The 22,233-nt window shown below is 43.4% G+C and overlaps 1 protein-coding gene across 6 annotated transcripts in view; it reads right to left on the reverse strand.

Annotated features, from left to right (window-relative positions):
• The window catches only part of AFF1 (AF4/FMR2 family member 1), a 164,008-nt gene that overhangs the window by 19,237 nt on the left and 122,538 nt on the right, over positions 1-22,233 (reverse strand). For 5 of the 6 annotated variants that reach the window (XM_029076488.2, XM_029076487.2, XM_029076486.2 and 2 more), the window contains exons 5-10: positions 22,066-22,152; positions 20,880-20,910; positions 17,798-17,849; positions 6,206-6,260; positions 6,036-6,073; positions 2,930-3,086 (exon numbers count right to left, since the gene is read on the reverse strand). In XM_029076488.2, the coding sequence (XP_028932321.1) occupies positions 2,930-3,086; positions 6,036-6,073; positions 6,206-6,260; positions 17,798-17,849; positions 20,880-20,910; positions 22,066-22,152 (420 nt within the window). The remainder of the gene's footprint in view (positions 1-2,929; positions 3,087-6,035; positions 6,074-6,205; positions 6,261-17,797; positions 17,850-20,879; positions 20,911-22,065; positions 22,153-22,233) is intronic. The other variant, XM_029076489.2, reaches the window with a different exon arrangement.

The raw sequence follows: 22,233 nt of genomic DNA on the forward strand, positions 1-22,233 counted from the left end.
CTGCCACTGGCCTTCTGTGTAACTTTGGTTAAGTCATTTAGAAATCCCATGCCTCAGTTTCTTCACCTGTAAAATGGAGGTGAGATGGCTGTTTTCTTTACCTCTTAGACTGTGAGCTCTAAGTGGGTCAGGGACTGCATCCAGCCCTTCGTTCCACACAGAGTTTGAAACCTACCCAGCACTTAAAACCATAATGATTTATTACCATTACCACCTGTGGAACTGTGCTAAACCTTGGACTAAGTGATTCCAAAAGATATAGTTCTGGCTCCCTAAAGGCAGCTAGTCTGATTAAGAAGGGGGAACCAAGATCAGATTCCTCAATTCTTCATTCAATTTTACCACCTGCCTGGATCTATAAACTTAGAGGCATTTCCCCAAAGCTCACCATCTTAACCCCCTCAGTTTGCACTCAGGCTCCTTGAATTTTGCAATCCCTAGAAAAAGAAATTCCCTCCCTGAAAATATAAAGCCGACAGCTACCTCATCCACTCTGTAACTGATCTTAGGCGACATGGATATTCCTTATTGAATGTTCTGGCCCAATGTGTCTTAAGAGGAAAAGGTTTTAGAAGAGGCAGGAGCAACTAGCATTAAAACCACACACCTTGGATGGAACAAAAGCTTTTTGATTAGACCAGGAGTTGGCTCAGGGGACTTCATTCCAGTGCTACCAAAGGTGGGTTTATGGACCTCCTCAGGATAAAGCAATCATAACAAAATGAATCTGGGTGCTCTGGCCAAATTCTTATGGCATTGTGACATCATACAATATTAGAAGCACCCTTAAAATATTTCTAGAACCAAGCCCACAAATGCACATGTGTGCGCACACACACACATGCCAGTATATTTTAGGGGCAGGAAGGAGACTGAAAAACTGGCTTGAAACCTGACAAGCTTTAAAAAAAAATCCCATCTCTCCTGGTGAAAGTCTTGGAGAAAATTACTTTTGTCTGCCAAATATTAAAAAATAAAGTGTCCTTTAAAAGGAGAACCCGAGAAGAACAATCACAAATATTTCCATATACTCCTTTACCCCAAACCCCCTAAAAAAACAATCTTTTCAGTGGATGTGGAAGGCATGTACACACTTCCTGGAAAGAAATCATACATGCAGGCTGTATACACATCCTAAAAACCCAAACGCACATTTTTTTCTACTATATAATGTAGAGGTTGTAAACACCATCAAGAATTTTTAGAAAGACTCTCAACAGATCATGAGAGTTTTTCAAAGATGTAAGCCAAAAACCACTTCTCCTTTTAACCGGGAGAGGAATAGTACGAAAAAAGGATATCTAACACTAATTTAAAAACCTACAGGTCAGGCAATCATTTCCGTGACTTTTGCTACTGAACAAAAGTGGACAACCCACAGTGTGACATTTTCAATTCCACTTTCTCTTCGTCCTCATCCCCCGCCCTCTTTTAAGGGGTATAGCCAAGGACTGAAATGACCAAGAAGGAGGAAAAGTCCAGAACTAGACCATTCTCAAACCGTAAACAATCGAAAGTATTGAGAACTTACTGGGTGTAGCGCACTGTACTAAGTTCTTGGGAGAGTACAGCAGAATTAACAGACATGATCTCTACCCTTGAGGAGTTCACAACCTAGCTGGGGAAACTGACATAAACTAAACTGTAGACCAGAAGGAAATGGACAAGGGGAAAACCTCTTGGGAATTTTTTTCCAAGCTCCTAATTCCAGCTTCATGCATCACAAGCACTTTTTTTGTTTGTTTCTCACTGTCTTCTCAACCTTAATGTCTGTTAATTTTTGTCAGTCAGTCCATCATAGATATTGAGCACTTGCTGTGTGCAGAGCATTATGCTAAGCACTTGGGAGCGTACAATAAAACAATCAACAGACAGATTTCCTGCCCACGGCAAGCTTACAGAGACTGCTAGAGACTGCTCTCTGCCAACTTGGCAAGCTCTTTCCCCAAAGCCCGGAGAATGGATGGGCTCCCTCAAGAACTTCACAAGGTCTCTGGGACTTTTTTCCAACCTCCAATTCACCATGGTTCTCCCATCTGAGGGTTACATTTAGTGGGCTGACAGTCTACAAGATCCTGCACCCGAGTATGGTGAGGGCAGATATTCACCCTAGCTAGGGGAGAAGGAGTCAGGGAGAATCATGGACCTCGAGAAGAGAAATTTCTTTGCCATTAATTCAGTGGGCAGCTCAGAGTGGTTCCACCTCAAAACTCCAACACATAGCTTCGTTTAAAAAAAGAAAAAGGCTGCCCCACCTGACGTCCTCAATCCCAACCTTTCGACGGCACAAACCATCTGTGCCTCAGTTACCTCATCTGTAAAATGGGGATTATGACTGTGAGCCCCACATGGCACAACCTGATTACCCTGTACCTACCCGAGCACTTAGAACAGTGCTCTGCACACGGTAAGCACTTAACAAATACTAACATTATTATTATTATTATTATCTCCTTTCTGTGCCAAAACCCACATCCTATTGAAAACACAAAACACAATTCTTCCCCCCACAAGAGGTCTTCCAATTCTGAGGCCCCAATAGTTCACTCCATTATATTTATTTAGCGCTTACTACAGAGCACTGTCCTAAGCACTCAGGAGAGTATAGAGTTAAGAGACATGATCCTTGCCCACAAGGAGCTTAGAGTCTAGCGGGAGAACCACTACTTCATACACTAACCACCCCAACGGGCAATCAGAGGCTCCTCCCAAAAGAAGACGAGAACGCTCCCCTCTGACGCTCTGTGGCAAGAATCAGAGAATCCGCCAAGCCAGCAGGAGGGGCCTGGCAGCCCAAGTAGGAGTGGGAGGAAGAAGACTCCTCCCCGGCTCCAGCGCCCCCTCATGCCCCGCCCACGGGGTTCCCCGGGGGGGGGGGGGGGGGGCAGTGAGGACCAAGGGCTCCGTCTCGGCCCAGTGGGCCCCGTACCTCCGGTCCTGGACCTTCCGGGGGCTCGTTGGCTTCGCTGTCACTTGAGCTGCTCTCGCTCTCAGAGTCCGAAGAGCTGTCTGAGTCGCTGGTGCTCTCGGAGTCTGCACTGCTGGAATGTGCTGATGCCACACTGTCAGGGAGGGATTGTGGGGCGCTGCCGAGCGACACAGGGATAAAATTAGAAAGCTGTCAGGGAGATTGTTTACTCCTCTTCCCCTCCTCCCCCGCCATGGTCCTGCTGACACGACAAGGATTCCCAAAACAAAAGTTGTCTGGCCCTACAGAATTCTACCCCGCGCAAGAGCTCCAGGTAAAAAAACTTTTTTCTACCGCTTCTGCAGGATACCAACAAAACCCTCCTTTCCAAAAGACTGGGCAGCAAACATAGCCTAAGGGACAGAACACACGCCTGGAGACATGCCTGGGAGTCTGAATGATCTGAGTTCTAGTCCCGGCTCTGCCACTTGTCTGCTGTGTGACCTTGGGTAAGTCACTTAACTTATTGACTGTGCTTCAGTTACCTCATCTTTAAAATGGGGACTGTGAGCCCTGTATGGAACCTGGACTATGTCCAACCTGATTAGCTTGAATCTACCCCAGTACTTAGTAAGCGCTTAACAAATCCCATGGGGGAAAAAAATATATGGCACATCACAGTAGAAAAAAAAGAGTGGTCAGATCGACCTCTGCAGCTCCATTTCAGAGACTGCAAGCCAACCGGGCAACCCGAACCCGCAGAACCTTGGTCTGCCAGGATTCAGAACTTACTACATTTATGTTTCCCGTGGTGGGGGAGAAGCAAGGAGGAGTAGGAGGCCCATTCCTCTAGCTGGATAAACTAGCCACAACCATTTTACACCTCTGGCTGTGACTGTAGGCAGTCCACTTGGGCTGCTGGCCGGGGCCCGCCTAAGCCCCGCCTGTTCCCCCCCAGGCAATGCAGGGAACAAGGAAGCAGGGAAGAGAGGCTCCTTGCCCTCAAGGATCACACAATCTCAAGCAACAGATCACCAAATGACTCTTTAGAGGCTCCAGATGCACCTAACTTGCAATCAAGGAGGAACTCCCTGATTCATATCATGCCTTGGCAGCCTTACTTCTGAAGGTTTCCTATTTACATGGTTTGTTTTCTTTTTTAAACTGATTTTCCTTATGAACAACCATCAACCCTGACCTCTATGCTTTCAGTGATGTCAATTTTCGCAACTCTGCTTTCATAGCATGTCAGATAGTGTTGAAATCAAAGAAAATAAATGCTGCCTTCTCCCACAGTTCCCAGAAATTAAGATATTTTTAAAAATTCCAATCTGGGGAAAGAGAGGCAGCAGGAGAAGCAGAAGAGGCAGAGGCAGGAAAGAGACTGCTCCCCGACCCAGAAGATTTTCTAGCCCCTAAATGATTTGTCTTTGCTGTGCAGATCTCTCATTTTAAACCCACTTTTCAAGTTCAATGTTCTCATCTGAATCTCTACAAAGCAGGTCTGTATCATCATCATCAGTGGTATTTATTGAGCGCTTACTGTGAGCTGAGCAATGTACTAAGCTCTTGGTAGAAAACAATACAACAAAGTTGGTAGACACATCCCCTGCCCAGAACAGACTTACAGTCTACAGAAGATGCTTCCAATCAAGTCTGCATGTAAATAGTTTCCTCTTTCAAAGGTGTGAAACTGACATAAACTAAAAACTCATTCTACATTTGGCCATATGTATAACGGGCTACTTTTGGAGCAAAACCTGAGCCATTTTGCACTTCTGTCGCAGAAACATTTAAGTCTGGCTCACCCTTCTACCTAGGAAATGCCTTCTGGAGTCTCAGCAAATATGAAAAGCTGAGCTGAAATTCTCACATGAGCTATGTGATAAAACATGTTTTAAAAAGAAAACTAGTAGAGCCACCAATAGTATTGTATTTGTTAAGCGCCCCTGCCCGTTCATTCTTCTCCTCATTCTAAGACCGCAGCCAATCTGATTGTGGCAGAAGGTCGGTCACTGCTAGGTGCCCAACTGCAAAGGGGGATGGATCCAGCCTCCTTCGCAAACTTGAGTGTTGCCAGGCAGAGTTGGAAAGAGGCACACTTGGTCCTTTCAAGACTGTTAGCTCTTTGAAGCCAGAGCCCTCCAAGTCCACATCCCCCCTCCCCACAAATCCCCACTCTCCTTTCATGCCACACTCAAAATGAAAAGTTGACATGGATAGGCACTCACTATAAAGCTTTAAAAGCTCTTTACTTCCCTCTTCAATACCGTTCACCTAATGAATCCCTCCCCATACTTAGTTTAAAGGCGATTTTTAAAGTGGTGGCTTATTGGGGATTAAGCCACTTGTAAACTCATTGAGGGCAGAGAAAGTGCCTGTCAATTCTGTCACACTGTAGTCTCCCAGTCGCTAAGTTCAGTGCTCTGCACATAGAAAGCACTCAATAAATACCACTGATTGATAAATATATGAAAATCCCATCTTGGTAAATGTGTGTCTTCCAAAGTCAGCTTTATGTGAGCTGAATAGAAAGGAAACCACTGCACTATTTAGATCACCAAATTACCAACTGCATCATTCACTCATTCTTATTTATTGAGCAGTTACTCTGTGCAGAGCATCCCTCACAAATGCAACTTTTACATTATCAAAACAACTTGACTATGAGCATTTAAGATCCATATACAACCAGCAATTCAATCTCTAGCATGCTGATAAATGGTCATTTAATGAAGAAAATTTGTATGTTCCAGCCACCAAATTCAGAGGTGGCTATTTAGGGTTTTCTTTCAATTATATCTCCAAGTCCGTACCATAACTCTGAGGGTGTAGCATCTTAATCTGTTGCCTCGGATACCAAAGGCCCTATTTGTAGTCCTAAACAGTTCACCGGTCCTAATTGTAGGCAGTTTCTACAAGATGTTAATAAAAGTGGAAATTGGATTTGCAGTCAATTCTTCATTCTCATGTGTTGTTATTTTCCATTTACCTACCCATTTACTAAACAAAGTATTAATTATCTGAAAAATAGCTGCATTTCATGCAAGAGGATATAAGCTTCCTTCCTGTGCTGGACAAGTCAATTTTTTTTTTTAATTGATCTGAGGGAAAATAAGCATAGTACCTTGGAGGAGCAGGTGAGGGAGGTGGCTTCTCAGGGGCCTACATGTTTGAGAGAGACAGGGGAAGGGGAGGGGAACAAATAAACAATTAGGTTAAAAAGCTGACAAGAGAAGTGGAAGAATATAAGTAAAATAATTTTTTGGGATGGTTGACAAAATGTCTAAAACTGACTTGATCGTCATCACTGTCTTCGCTGTCGCTGAGCTGAAGGTCATCTTCTAACGTACTGGAAAAGGCAGAGAGAAAATGTCAGAATTTTAAAATCAATAGCTACTAAGCGTTGTATGCCTTTCAAAACTGTGCACTCAAATGCCCTTCCCATTTAATGTGGAAATTTGAAACAGCAACATACTTAATTTTTAAAATCACCTGAATAGAGGTGTATCTGTTTACAACTTCTGCACTGAAAAGAACATTTCATTTGACACTCAAAAAACACCGATTTGCATACAAATGCAAATTATTTCGGACAAGCACTAAAATGACACCAAGCCCACATCTAAACAGACAAAGCAAGGTGAGCGTTGGAGGAATTAGAGGGTTGGGAAGAGAAGCAATCTGGAAAATTCAGGCCCCAAATCTCTTTATTCCAGGACTTCCAGGGGCTGGAATTTATTGAGGATTTATTTCCACTCTCACTTCCCTGCTTTATTGCTACCTGAACAGCAGGCTCTCAAAGTATATCAGGTCCCTGAAACTACACTTAGCGATTTCAGAAGTCAAGAAAATGGGGTACACAGCTTCCTCTTTCCTTCCTGGAAGACCTACCCGAGAAGCAGGGCAAAGAAAACCCAATAGATTTGGGAGAAAACCCTCCAAGAAGCAGCTTTGCCTAAGGAAGGAGCACAGGCCTGGGAGTTGGAGGCCCTGGGTTCTAACCTTGGTTCCACTACTTTTCTGCTGTGTAACCCTGGGCAAGTCACTTCACGTCTCTGTGCCTCAGTTCCCTCAGCTGCAAAACGGGGATTCAATACCTGTTCTCCCTTCTACTTAAACTGTGAGCCCTATGTGGGACCTGATGACCCCGGGCTTAGTACAGGGCTTGCTTGGCACATAATAAGTGCTTAAATACCACAATTATGATTATCATCATCAATATCAGCTCCATTTTTTTAAACTCAAGTTTACCAACAAACAGCAGTCAGGGATTGGGACTTAAACAAATGCCAACCTCTGGACATTTTCTCCCAAGCCGTTACAGCCAGAAGCTTAAAGAAACAGACATCTCCAACTCCAGCTTTCCCTTTCAACTAGAAATTCTTAGCACCTTGGATTTTTCAGTCTTGTCACTAAGTGCTAAACATGTTCTAAGCCACACTTTAAACTTGCCTATCCTTTCCCGAGGATGAATATCAGTAATAAAACAATCTTTTTTTCTCTTCCTGCATATTAAGCAGGTGTGACCATCTGAGCAATGCTCAGTGAACAAATAATGGCTACTTTTCCCCTCCACTTGTAACATCAAACCTCCCTTCATGCATAAGCAAGCAACCCTTACTGCCACCCCCTTTACTTGCCAGTAGAGTCCAGGCGATAAATACTTCTGGAGACCTTGGTCAATTGCTGTCAATAAACAACTGCCATAACCAACTCTTAGCTAAATGGATACAAATCTTCATGACATCTGGCTCCTCGATAATGATTGGGAACAAGCAATTCTACCACCTAAAGGAAGGCATTTGTCTGGAAACTGTATTATTGGACTTGTACTCTGGAAGACACTCTTTGCTAGTGGTCTTTTCCAGCTTTAACCAAATTTGTTACATATCTTGTCTTCTTTTTTTCCTAGCTCCCTAAAAATATCCATGACTTTCCAGAAATCAATCCCAACCAGAAATCATGACCATTTTCTCCCTTCATTAGGGAACAGAAAATGAAAATTCCAAGTTCACCTTCGACCAAACAATAAAATTACACTTTTGGGACCAAGCCAGGACAAAGTAGGTGCCACCAGCTAGCAATGAACCATAAGGGAGTCACCCAACAGGTTTACTGCTACTAAATGATGCATTTGGCTTCTTTACCTACAAGCACAAGATAAAAGATATTTCTCTGGACTAGAAACAAGCCAGAAAGTCAAAAGCTGGCAGAGAATATTCAACTCTAACCAACAATCAAAAGCCACAGTAAATGGTTCTCTTTGTTTACCAGTCATCTGGTTAGTTTTATTTAAAAGGGATTGGCCCTTAGAGTTTCCTGTCTAATCTCTGGCTCTGTCATCACAGCAGTTACCCCATGCAAATTTAAAGCAAAAAATCCAGTTAACAAGTTGGGCTTCCTGGTCCCAGATGACACATTTTGACAGAGTAGAGATCCTAAGGACAAAAAGCTCAGAACATTTGCTCTATTGAGCATGTGAGTAGAGAGGGAGAATGCTAGCCTATGGTGGAGAAATTCCTTCCCCAAGTGCCAGTGAGCAGCATGCCACCCAAACTACAGGGGTCATCAGAGGCACTGAAGACTTTCCAATGCCCCTATGTCACCCGGTTTTTGAGCACAACATGGACAAGTTTTGTACTGTAAGGGTGCTATAAGGAGACACTTATTAAAAAAGGCACTTTGCAGAATTTGTAGAATCTGTGGAGTTTCTCAGTGGAAACTCCATACAGTCCTCTAGACTGTAAACTCATCCTCTAGACTATAAGCTCGTTGTAGGCACGGAATGTGTCTGTTTACTGTTCTCTTGTATTCTCCTAAGCGCTTAGTTCAGTGCTTGGCACAAATAAGCACTCAAAAAGCATGACTGAAGGACTGGATGAACATAGCAAAGCCAAGACCAGCGGACCGTGAGTTCCGGAGGTTGGGAGACAAGGAGACTGCAGGGATTTGCTCACCTTACCACTGGAAGAGCTTCCCAAAGGGTGATTTCTGGTGGTGGTGGGGGCAATCGGCAAGATCTACAGAAACGGATTGGGTAAACTGACTCAGAAGAGAGTAAATTCCTGAGGAACAGTACTTCCGCCACCAAGGCATGAACATACACACCAGGCGAGGGTGACTCATAGAGAAGTGGGCACCGCTGCTGACTACTGCTATCCCACCAGCGATCGTCCCAGACTGTACCCCAGTTCAGCCGCTCTGCTTAACGGCTGGGGCAGGGGAGACGATAGGTGGTTCGAGGCAAGCCGCCACTACTGCTGCTGCTGTTACCCCATGAGTGTGCTATGTCTTCAGGCTTCCCCGGAAATGACACCATCGGCCGGCATCTTTTAGTAGTCACGACTAAAGTATTTTGGGTAGACAGTCTGTTTGCTTTTAAGTGCATTCAGCCTAGGGCAGTGGGCAGGTTCACCTTTTTTCAGATCCGGAGGAATGAATTAACATGGGTAGGATTTAGTAACAAGTAAAATACGCACACTGTGTTGGCTGTAATCATTCCTCTTTCACTGTGACTTCCTCTCCCTCGTGAGGTCCTTTTGGCATAGGGACTTTATTCCTCTAAGATTGATCTTCTAGCCACTCTAATGTTAAGCACATAGTAAGCCTCTATTAAATGCTCTAACTACTACTATCTGACCTCTTACATCGTAATAGCTGGTCATGTTTCACAGCCTAGTGATAACAAGGAAACTCTTTTTAGAAAAACATACACTAGGGTTGAACATGTGCCAGCCACCTAGGGATACCTAGATGGAAAGAGAGAAATTTGGCAAACGTGGTCACTTAATTTATAAGACCACACAAACATCTCTCCTTACAAGAAGTAGTAAGTTTACTGTCATATTGTACTCACCCAAGCGCTTAAGTACAGTGCTCTGGACACAGTAAGCGGCTCAATGAATATGATATAATGAAGTAGAGTTCATTTCTACATCTGAATGTTTTTCAAGGCAGTGCAGCCTCAACCTCACCCAAGTCAGAAGACCTCATTCAGGGGAGTTGCAGTCTTTTGTAATAGTGGCTGCACACAGAATTACAACCCAACTGGTTTCTATATAGTAGTGATACTAATATTAATCATTTGCTGTGTGCAGAGCACTGCACTAAGGACTGGGAGAGAATTCACCAACGGGAATTAGACATGATCCCTATCCCTCGGCAGGCTGGCAATCTGTAGAGAAGGGCCAACGGAATCTATCTTCTCAAAAGGAACAACGCTGTAACAGGGGTTTAGTTCCTGAACCAGCAAAGTCGGATGCTCTATTTTAACCCAAATTACCTGGAATTGTGTACTCAATCAATGATGAGTAATATAGCTACACTGATGGATTTAGGATGAGTCAGAAGAGTTCCACGATGCGGTAGCTAATTTTTACTTCATCGGAGATGTAACAGACTCGTCAACCTATCGGGTAACCCATTACCAGTCTCTCCAGCTTCCCCCCGACAAGGCCTCTTCAAACATTCCTCTCTCCTTCCCCCACTGCACCATCTAAAATTGTTTTCGTATTCCTGGTGACTCCTGGGCACCAACCACCACCCACTCCCGAGGAGATCAGGCCACAGAGAAGGCAGGTTATAAAGTTGAAACTGATGAACTGCACAGCTGGAACAGGATACAAATTAAATACTCTTACAGGTCTTTCATCTTAACTCAAAACACCTTAAATTGCGGTGTGCCGGTGAGTGTGTATTTCTTGAACAGCTCATGGAAGTGAAGTTCTGTATGAAGCACTTGGGAAAATTGAGAGGAATCAAAAAGACAAATTCCCCACCCATTAGGAGGCTAAAATCACCAAGGACTAAGCCTACACACACTTTGGCCTAACCAAGTGAAAAGGTGTTCCAACCTAATGCACAATGCTATTCTCTCCTTAAGGCTTCTAGACAAAATAGCCTGGCTATTCAAAAATTTTAAAAAGGCTTAAGACTCTAGACTGTAAGCTTGCTGTAGGCAGGCAACAAGTCTACCTACGCTGTTATATTGTACTCTCCCAAGCACTGAGTACAGTGCTCAATAAATACCATTGATTGATTTAGAGGTCTTAGGTGAGAAATTAATTAATAAACAAAGCAGAAATTATTTTTTTCCCTCAGTAAGGCATACACCTCCAAAATAGATACTGAAGGCCTTTTCTGGCACTGCCAAAACCAGCCAATAACAGGTCAAATAAAGGATTTCTTTGAACTACTACGGAGGTTAACTACATTTGGTATATTGGATGAATAATCTTTTAACAAACACATTAAAAATAGCACTTAAATTCACTTTATCTTAGGGCACCCTCAAGACTGCCATTCTAGAAAAGTTGAAAGACCAATCTGCATGTTCAGGCAGGCAGGAACCTGTGAGTCAGAATCCAACAGAAGCTTAACTTGACTTGGTCTGTTGCTACTGGGTGCTAGACAATATATACATGTCTCCGTATTTCTTCCTCTCGCTATCACTGAACCTTAGGAGATGGTGATGAGCAAAGAACTCTCACTCCCCATTTCAGAAACAGATGCTAACTTCTTCAAAGACTTCAACCTTTCACTATTTCTATATTAAGGTGGTCCTTTTGAGAACTGGAGATGGAAGAAGGGAACAGTCAAGAGGGATTCCTAGAACTTGAGACTCCTTATGAAGGACAAGGACTAAGTCTAATTCCCTCCTCTGTATTCACTCCTGGCGCTTAGTACAGTGCTTTGCACACAGTAAGTGCTCAGTAAATTCTATTATAAATACTATTGCTATTAGGGAATCGATCAATCAATTAGTGGTATTCACTGAGTGTTTTCTGTGGGCACGGTATTGCACTAAGCACTTGGGAGAGTAAAAGAGAACAGAGTTGGTCGACACATTCCCTGCCCACAAGGAGCAGTCTAGAGAGGGAGATAGACATTCACATAAATAACTCAATTATGGATATATATATAAGTTCTGTGGGGCTGAGGGTGGAAACTACAAGGAACACTTCAAACCAATTTTTCCCAACACAACTACAATCCAGTATTCTTTAGATGGGCAGAGAAGACCTATGGGCAGAGAAGACCTACCCACAGATGATTCATGTTTATCCTACCGAAAAACAAATATAACTTTTGGTTGCACAATCCAAACCTAATAATAATACTTCCCAAGCATTGTTACATTATGAAGGATGCACACACGCACGCACGCACGCACACACACACACACACACACACACACACACACGTTAGGGAGCACATTTCCTACACGGAAAAGTACTGTATCATTCCACAAGGACAAGTTCCCAGGTTAAAATCTACCGAATTTCAGACCGATTCATGTTCTGTTCTTTTTTTTTTTTGGTGGTTAAGGGGAATAGAAAACCTGATACTTCACCACAAACGAAGAGGTGGTTTAGCTGAAAGGATCAGTAGCGGGGAAACATACGAATTCTGACACTCCCCTCACTGACTGGTTTGGTGCAAATTTGTCCTTATCTGGCAAGGAAAGGAAGGTGTGAGTGGGCCCCAAACCTTAAAACAAACCCAGGACTCCAAATCTCCTCAAAATGATTTGTCCTCATTGAGCTGAAGTTTTTTAAGGCATTCATGAAGGAAGGATCTGGTGAGTATCTTCAAGGACCAAGGTTTGGATGTGTCTGACATTTCTGGGATGGATATGATGATCTCACAATTTTCTTACATTAATTTCAACTCAAAATTAACCCAGGGTTTTGAGGCAACACTCCTATTTGGGTGAAAGCTGCCATTCTGTGGCTTCAGCAGCAGCCATAAATGAAAAACAACATGGTCTAGCAGATAGAGCACAGGACTGGGAGTCAGAAGGATCTGGACTCTACTTCCTGCTCTGTCACTTGTCTGTTCTGTGATCTTGGGCAAGTCACTTCACTGGGCCTCAATTTCCTCATCTGTAAAATGGGGATTAAGTCTACAAGCCCCATATGAGACCTGGATTGTGTTCAACCTGATTATCTTTTATCTTCCCTACCACTTACTACAGTGCCTAGTGCTTAACAAATATCATTTTAAAAAAAAGCCCTAATGAGCCATGCCTGTTGGGGCTTGCGTGGCTCCTTAAGAACTTCAGGTATCCTCCACGCCCACTTCCATCACAGTTCCAGCTTGCCACCTGCCCAAGTCTTGTGACCACAGGTAGGCTGAAGCATGCCGCTGCCACCACAATTTATTTTATGTTACTTGTTTAGCACTTACTATGTGCCAGGCACTGTACTAAGCACTGGGGTGGGTATAAGCAAATCAAGTTGGACACAGTCCATGCCCCAAGTGGGGCTCACAGTCTTAATCCCCATGGTACAGATGAGGTAACTGAGGCTCAGAGCACAGCAGATGAGTGGCGGGACCAGGAGTAGAATTCAGGTCCTTCTGACCCCAAGCCTGTGCTCTTCCCACTAGGTCACACTGCTTCCATGAGTGGTAGCTCCATGATGGGAAGAAGGGAAGGGAGTAAGGGAGGATCTAACTTTCAGGGTGCAACCTTGTTCCCTCCCTCAGAAAGAGAAGCTTTACTGAAGCCAAGGACAGAGTGGAATGGATCCAGTTTTATGCTGAAGAGTCTGAGGTTGATCTGTTCACTGTCCATTCCTTGATATGGCCGGGAAGCCTTTAAATCCAGGATTATGATTTGAAACACCCAGACTCGGTGAATCTCAGTTCCTGCCACCAAGTCCCATGGCTCATATTCACAGGGTCTCGGGAGGGAAACGCGAAGGCGTTGGAGCAAGTGGAGATGGGAGGAAAGTCAACAATCCTCCTACACAAGCATCCTAGGTTAAGGCCGACTTCCACAAAATGCCCCATGATACCATCACACAAAACTATGTGTCCAACATCAGCACGTCTAATATCACCTGTGTCCACAGCTCCGCAAGTGTTGTCAGGGGCAACCCTATCAATCATATTTATTGGGTGCTTACTGTGTGCAGAGCACTGTATTGAGTACTTGGGAGAGTAAAATATAATAGAGTTGGTAGATGTGGTCTCTGCCCACAACAAGCTTACAGTGAATTAATCAATTAGTGGTATTTTGTGAGTGCTTACAGTGTAAAAAGCATCGTAGTAAGCACTTGAGAGAATACAATCTAAGAGAGTTGAGAGACATGGACCCTACGCATAAAGCGCTTACAGTCTAGAAGTTCTAGAAGGAACCCTAATGAAGGGGGAGCTACCTAATGTTCACTTACATTCCCCAGACAGGGTCCTCTTTCAGTTTTGAGTGGTTTTGGAACTGGCCATAGCTATATAAGCAACTATTTTCATCCCTAGATCTCAAGTATGCAACATGATTATTCTCTGATCAGAGACTGCAAATTGAACTGGAAAAAAAAGGCATCGAGTCCCAGGCCTATGTTAACTAAGAAAAAATAGTTGATAGAATAAAAATTTTACATAGGCTTATTATTTCTTCATCTAGCAGACAAAATAATAGGCAAGAGCATTTCGATGTATACTTTTCACATCTACTAAGAGTACCTGGCATCCATTAAAAATACCTAGGTTCTTAGCAATTATCTATCTTTCAAGACTATAACCAAAATTAAAATTCCCATGTGCAACTCTTTCCAAAGGAGTTTTAGAAAACTATTAAAACGTTTGAGAAATGAAAGTCCTCACTAATGATAACATCTCTTCCGTGAGCAGTAAAGGTAAAACACGGGGATATAATTCAAGTCCTGGAAAGTTAATGATGCTTGGCTTTTGGAAAAGATCCCGAAACTAATATTTTGAGCTGAACGATCAATCTACTGAATGTTCTCCTTTGGTAAGAAACAAACAAGCAAAAAAAGCCAAAAATCAAAAAAAAGGCAAACAGCACCCTCATTTTTACGACCAAAAGGTTACAGGTGCTACCTCCATGATTGTGTTTAAGGATGAAAACCATCTGGAAAATCTATGTACATCCTGTTAAGCTGAACACTTAATTTGGACTCCCAGATGCACAGGGACTTCAACCTCTAATTAAGCCACATAAATGCTGTTTTGTTGTCAGTTACACTGTGTAAGTGGCGCCTTGCTAGGTGGGTGCATTCTCCGGTGCATTGTGAAAAACAAAGCAGCAAGACATAACTGACCCAAAAGCACAGGCAATTTGGGTAACGCTGTAAATCATGTATAGACACTCCCTAAATTGGCACTGACTCCAAAGAGATAGACCAGAAAGGGCAATGCTTTCAAAAAACTGTACGTCATAACTGAGTCCATGGAATAATCAGTGTCAGTGACTCTTTCATCCTGGAGCTAGACTTCAAGTAATTCTACAAATATAACTACCAACTCTGATTAGTGTACTTTCTCAAATGCTTGAGTACAATGCTCTACGTAAAGATAAATGCTCAATAAATACCACTGATTGACTGACTTGTAAAATGAATGCTCCAGGAAATGATCCATTTTCTTTGATTTTTAAATCTGCCTTCCTCTCTCCACAACCAGAAATAGAGTCACATTGTCCCAACCAGAGGCCCACCCTCAGATTCATCCATGGAAATCTACTCTTTTCTTCCCCTACCATAGTCTGACCCCTCTCTTGATTAAGCTACCTATTTAGGATTATCCTTGGAGATCTCTATCTCATCTTTTCTTTCCAAAGTTAAGCAGTTTCCAAAGTTACATTATAACTCCACTTCACTGGAGTTTTTTTTGTCTCTCTCTCCCCATCCATAACCTGCACCATATTAAAATGTCTCCTCTTCATGCTTCATGCTATTTTTTCCCTGTAAATAACCTTTGCCAGCAAACTCTTAAAGAGAAAGACATTCAACCACAAGCACTAGGTGTGCTTGAACCACCGAGACCTCAAGACACTCTTAATTATTACTTTGGGGCAATGCTCAGGACTTGCTGATATGGTCAGCGGGTCAGATTAACCTGGAAGGGCTGAGATTTTAATGGTACACATGGGTGGTTTAAACATCAACTGCTTTTTTGACATGTTAATTGGTACTGCTTTCATTCACTTTGTTACACTGTTAACTTCCTATAGACCCCCCCCCAAAAAAACTCTTTTTCAATTAAATAAAAAAAGAAAGCTAAAAAACAAGACCACTGCCCTGGAAAATATTCAACTAGTTTTGTTAGCTGCATGGCTTCCAGGGCCTGGAATCTGAAGAATAAGAATGAGTCCCTTTTGGGAGGTCCGTGGGGAAGGGATAGATCGATTATCCTCTCAGAGGGTGAAGTCCTACAGGGAGTGGGGAGTTAAAAACTAAATAAAGGGCACAGCTGCTATTGTGGCAAAAAATGGGAACACAGCCTTCAACACCTTGAGTGGCATCCCTTTTTTGTGTTTTTTTTTAAATGGTATTTGTTAAGCACTTACTATGTACCAAGAGGACTTCCCAGACTAAGCCCCACTTTTCTTCATCTCCCACTCCCTTCTGAGTAGCTCTGACTTGCTTACTTTGCTCTTCCCCCCTCCCAGCCCCAAAGCACATATGTTTTCAGCTGTAGTTTTGTTTATTTTTATTGATGTCTGTTTCCCCATCTCTAGACTGTGAGTACATTGTGGGCAGTGAATATCACTGTTTATTTCTGTATTGCAATTGCACTTTCCCAAGTGCTTAGTACAGTGTTCTGCACACAGTAAGTGCTTAATAAATACAACGGAGTGAATGAATGAATGCCAGGCACTTTTCTAAGTGCTGGAGTAGATACAGGGTAATCAGGTTGGACACAGTCCATGTCCCACAATGGGCTCAGAGTCTTAATTCCCATTTTACAGATGAGGGAACTGAGGCACAGAGTAGTGAAGTGACTTTCCCAAGGTCACAAAGCAGACAAGTGGCAGAGCCGGGATTAGAACCCAACAGTTTCTTTCCACCAGGCCATGCTGCTTCTCCATTTAAAGTATCTGTTAAGCACTTACTATGTGTGTGAGTGTAGCTGTGTGAAAGCCCTGTTATAGGCACAAATCAATCAGGTTGGACCCAGTGTCTATCTGACAGTTTAATTAGGAGGGAGAACAGGTAATGAATCCCCATTTTACAGTTGAAGAAACTGAAGCACAGAAAAATGAAATGACTTGGCCTGGGTCACACAGCAGGAAATGGTGGAGCTAAAATTAGAGGCCAGATCCTCTCACTCCCAGTCCATGTTTCTTTTACTAGGCCACACTTTTTCAAATGATTTTGGCCTTTGAAATGTAGCTTAAAATGATCTCCAAATGAAACCATAACTGCTTTTGTTGACCCAAATTCAGGCTATCAGGAGATCAGCCTCGATGTTTGAGAACAGGAAAATGTGAAGTAATTGCTCCCTCCTCCCCATTAAACCAAGGCTAACAGCAAGGAGTCTCACTTCAAGACAATAGCTTATAATGAAAAGATTCCTCCCTCAGCTATATCCAGCTGTGGGAGTGGAAAGACCTACAGTGAGGGTACCAGTAACTAGGAATATGTGCCCCATGTTCCTCCTCAAGCCACCCATATGCATCCCCCTACCCCCACCCCCAAAGGCAAGCTGGAAAAAAGCAAGTGGTCATTCTACTCTCCATGTTTTGGATTTCTCTCTGGTGGTGAGTCCCTGCTGACTGAAAATATTAATGGCAAAGTTGCTTTTAAAAAGGTATTTGTTTTCTGGGGGTCGGGTGTCTTGGAGAAGAAGGGCCTGGCCACCAGCTTCTACTTTAAAGAAAGCACATAAAAAGGAGACACAAAAGCAAAATCGTCCCCTATTCCAATTGCCATAAGCAAAGATAGTCCGTTCTTAAGTGCTTTTAGATTTAAGTAAAAGAAGTTTCAAGCTGGTTTCAAGTTTCTCATTAATATGAGACTCTATCCATCAAGTTCAATGTAAAAATGGACAATATCACACTTCCTACTCCTCAAAAACCTACTAGCAATGACTTTAAACTGACAGCCACAGAATATTTGCTTTATGAATCTGGTCACTTACGATGATCCCTGTTGAGATCTGGAGTAGGTTTTTGAAGCTGCATCATACTGTTCTGTTGAAACAGAGAGAAAAATACATGTTTAGCTTTGGGTGCAGCACTCTATGGTCTTTGATGGAGTAACTAGCACACTGTCTTCTGCTGCTTCTAGCTTCCACCACATTAAAATAGATACGGGAAACATTCTACAAATCATTCCAGTACTCTCGATCAATAGTATTTACTGAACATTTACTTTGTGCAGAGCACTGTACTAAGGGCTTGGAAAAACACCAAAACAATAGTTACCAGACAGAACTTTTGCCTAAACGGGGAGACCGACATTCAAATTGATTACAGATAGGGGAAATAATAGACGATAAGGATATTTACATAAGTACTCAAACAGCCTGGCCAAGTGGACTAGAGGACCTGGGTTCTAATCCCCACTTGTGCCTGCTGTGTGGCCTTGGGCAAATTCTCTTAACTTTGTGCTTCAGTTACCTCATCTCTAAAATAGGAATTAAGACTGAGAGCCCCATATGGGACACAGACTGTGTCCCACCTACCTTGTACCTACCCTAGAGCTTAGTACAGTGCTTGGCACATAGTAAGCATTTAAATACCATAATTACAAGTATTAATCACTACTGCTGTGTCACATAAAATATCTTCCCCCGTGCAGCAAAAGCCAACACTGCCTGTCTTTTCTTGGAAGACATAAATTCATCAAGACAGGTTTTCCGTACCCCAGATATCTGGGGGTTCCCCTGCTGTGTGAAGATGGGGTTTGGCTCATCAAATTCACACTACATTCAGTAAGAGGTTTACTTGGAGAAGAGGCACAGAAGAAAGATGAGGGCATAAGGAACCAGCTACCATTTCTGCAAGGATCTGTAGGGAGGTGGGGAGGGGGCAGGCTCCAGCCAGACCTGACCTACAGCTTCAAGTGATAAGAGGACAATGAAACCTGGAAAAAAGGAGGGGGAGGAAAAAGAATTTACATTTTAAGAGGAACGGGTAAATGCCAAAGGCAAGCTGAATGCTAACAGCTGAGTGTGTGAGTGTGGGCATATGGAAGGGGGAGAGGAGACAGGTTTTAACTTTCCCACCAGGTTGGCCTCACCCTTCTGACTGGCCTTGGGCGAATTTTTCTGAGTGGGGGTGAGAGTGAGAGACAGATGGGGCTCCAGCTTTAGCCAGGCAGCTCAGACCATCCCAACAGTACTCCTTCCCATCCCACCCCCTCTTCACTCACCAACTGTCCCCAGAGGACATGTACCAGGGGAATGGGAAGGAGAAAGGGAAGAAGATGGAGGTGGGTGAGGGCTCTGGACAGAAAGGAAAGGAGGGAGAGTAAAAGACAGGTCATAGGGAAAGCATCTGCTGAATATTCCCAAACTCCTACCAGGCACATACATTTTAAGCATTGGAACCAAATACCTATTTATAAATGTATTTTAATTTAAGAGGAATCTGAGATCTCAGGATCCAAAACCCCACCTCCCTCATGAGAAGCAATTTTCCAAAGATTCGGTGTTTTCCAAAGACACAACTTCAGGGCTGTGTACGTTTCTACCAACTCTCTTATACTGTTATATGGTTCTCTCCCGAACATTTAATACAGTGCTCTGTAAAGAGTAAGCGCTCAACACATATGACTGGTTTTACTGCAGGCCTAGATTGAACCCCCAGATCCTAAAGAATGTCACAACTTCCCAGCATCCAAATCCACCACACAATTCCTGAAATGCAGTGCTTTCTGGCTGGAGGTGTCAGAATACACAGTAAATACCCCACCACCACTCCAGGAAAGGAAAACTGCTTTTGCATAAATTCCTTTTCACCAAGAAGGAACCACTGACTGAAGTCCCCATCCCCTGCCCTGGAGGATAAGCAAGCGAAGCCACTGACCAGAGTCAGAGCTGTCAGCCATGGCCACCCAGCTGGTCCCAACTGCCTAAGGCTTGACGTGTCTTCCAGGCGGGATGCTTGGTGATAAAGTGGTTGTGGCAGGGTGACTTTGGCAGGGAACCCTGCTCCTGGGGAGGGCCAATTTTCAGCCCAAACCCAGGCTTCTAGGTCTGTGACCTTTAGCGAGTCCCCTAACTTCTCTGTGTCTCAGTTTCCTCACCCCTAACATGGGGATTAATGACTGTGAGTCTATGTGGGACTGTGTCCCACCTAATTAGCTTTCTCTACCCTGGTGCTGAGTACAGCCCCTGGCACATAGTAAGCACTTAGCAAATATCACACGCAAAAAAAAAGTTGGGCTAGTGGGGAGCAAAGGCCAGTAGCCTTCTTGTACCCCTGGAGGCATCATGTTGGGGGTTCTCTGCCCTCCACCACTGTCCCCATTTCATCCAAACACGTTCTCCTGCCATGGGGCAGATCTTTTGGCAGAAGATGGCTTTCACTCCTTAACGGGAGGCAAAGGGGCAGCCAGTGAGACATGGCTTACAGCATGGGGGACTTGTAGAAGGATAGGCCAGAAGGTCAGAGACAGAAATGCTGGCTCTGGAGGTTTGGGAATCTTCTAGAAAAGTAGGGAGACCTCCTTTCACTGCATTCTAATCAAAACTTCCTAATAAAGACAGCCTGACACTCCAGGTCACACACCCAACACCCCCACCTCCCACCCTCCCCCGCCCACTTTCTCACTTTCCAGGAAGTTTAAGTGGACGAGTCACCCAAAAGGTGTGCTGTCTGCCTGACAGACTGTGCCTGTCTGGTAGAACTCATACATCTTGAAAGAGTTGGGAAAATTCAGCAGTTGAAACATATAAACAAGGGTCTAAACCACGGCGGTGAGCCAATTTTATCGTGTGGGCTACTAACAGGATTTCCGCATCTCTCTAGTGCCGGGCAATGGTTTTGAAAGTTGGGTCACTTCAACGGTCTAGTTTCATTTTGCAGCTAACATCCTCTGTGCATTTTCCTACCCCTCTCTCTGCTAACCCAGGACCTTTGGGCTTAAACCACAAAATTTGGGTGAAGTGCTTCTGCTATGGGGCTTTTCTTTTTTCTAAGAAACTGTTTCTACTAAGCCAGAAACAGCTGTGCTCACCGCTCTGTTTGAGCCATCAATTAAAGATGTTAACTTACTCTGGTTCTGAATTACAATGTGCTGCGATTCCTGGAAAGAAGAGAGAAACAAAAGTCTGAATAAATCACTTTATAGGGCTTTGGGTAAATTATATGAGGGCAGTTCTACAATAAGTATCTTTGGGCTTGTCTTTTAACTGTTTAGGAAAAAAACTATTTTGGTCCTTTTTTGGTGGGGGGAGAAGGTAAGAGTTATTTAAGGCCCTTGTTTTTACCCTTGAAGTTTATTTTTCTCCAGGTTATTTGCCAACTCAAGGTCACACTGAAGGAAAAGTTATAAGGTGAAAAAACACTTCACTTTAAAACCACTTTTAAGAAACACTTACTGAAAAAGACTTAGCAGGCATTATACAGACAAAAACCTGGTTATCCAAAAGCATAATCCATCTTGAATAGCCAAATGGCAAGATAATAATAATAATGATAATAACAATAATGATAATAACAGTAATCCTAACAACAATAATAACTATAACCCCACCACTTAGATTCCCATACTCTCTTTCTACCAAAGAGTCCTCCAGACTTTCCCACCTAATACCTCATAACAACTCTGGGATGTTGGCAAAGGCAGAAGAGCTAACCTGTTTAAAGGCAAAGAGAATGCAGGGGGTTGCCCCCAAACCCATAACCAGTCAGGGTCAGTGTGGGTCCCATAGCTTGCTGTCCTTACTCCCAGCCCAAGGCCGGGGATGGGAGAAGCAGCGTGGACCAGTGGATAGAGCATGGGCCTAAGAATCAAAAGACTCAGGTTCTAATCTCGGTTCCACCACTTGTCAGCTGTGTGACTTTGGGTGAGTCACTTCACTTCTTTGGGCCTCAGTTACCTCATGCGTAAAATGACGATCAATACCGTGAGCCCTATGTGGGAACAGAGACTGTGTCCATCTGATTATCTTGGATTTACCCTTGTGCTTAGAACAGTGCCTGGCATGGAGTAAGCACTTAACATATACCATAAAGAGGGGGTGAGGGGCAGAGCTTGGTCCACTAGATCTGGGTTACCTAATAGTACAATGAAAAGAAGGTCTTTCTGGAATCTCAGACTGAAAGAGTAAAGAATTCTATAGGATTTCCAAACCGCTTATTGAAAACTCACCCATTTTTCCCCAGTGATAAGAGAACATGCTCTTATTGAAAGTTGGGATACATGGATGGAAACAAAAAATGGACAAAAAAAAATTACCTTTGTTGGAAAAGGAAATTTGGATGGCTCAGCTGTGCCTGGTGTGTGGATGGCTGTCAGGGGAGGAGGCCATGAATGGGTCATTTCCTGGAAAGATATTAAATTATCATTGATTGTTTGATCGATGAAAAAAAATTCACTGGCACTTTATTAACTTTCAAACTTACT

Source organism: Ornithorhynchus anatinus, chromosome 12 (assembly GCF_004115215.2).
Source record: "Ornithorhynchus anatinus isolate Pmale09 chromosome 12, mOrnAna1.pri.v4, whole genome shotgun sequence".
Classification (NCBI taxonomy): domain Eukaryota; kingdom Metazoa; phylum Chordata; class Mammalia; order Monotremata; family Ornithorhynchidae; genus Ornithorhynchus; species Ornithorhynchus anatinus.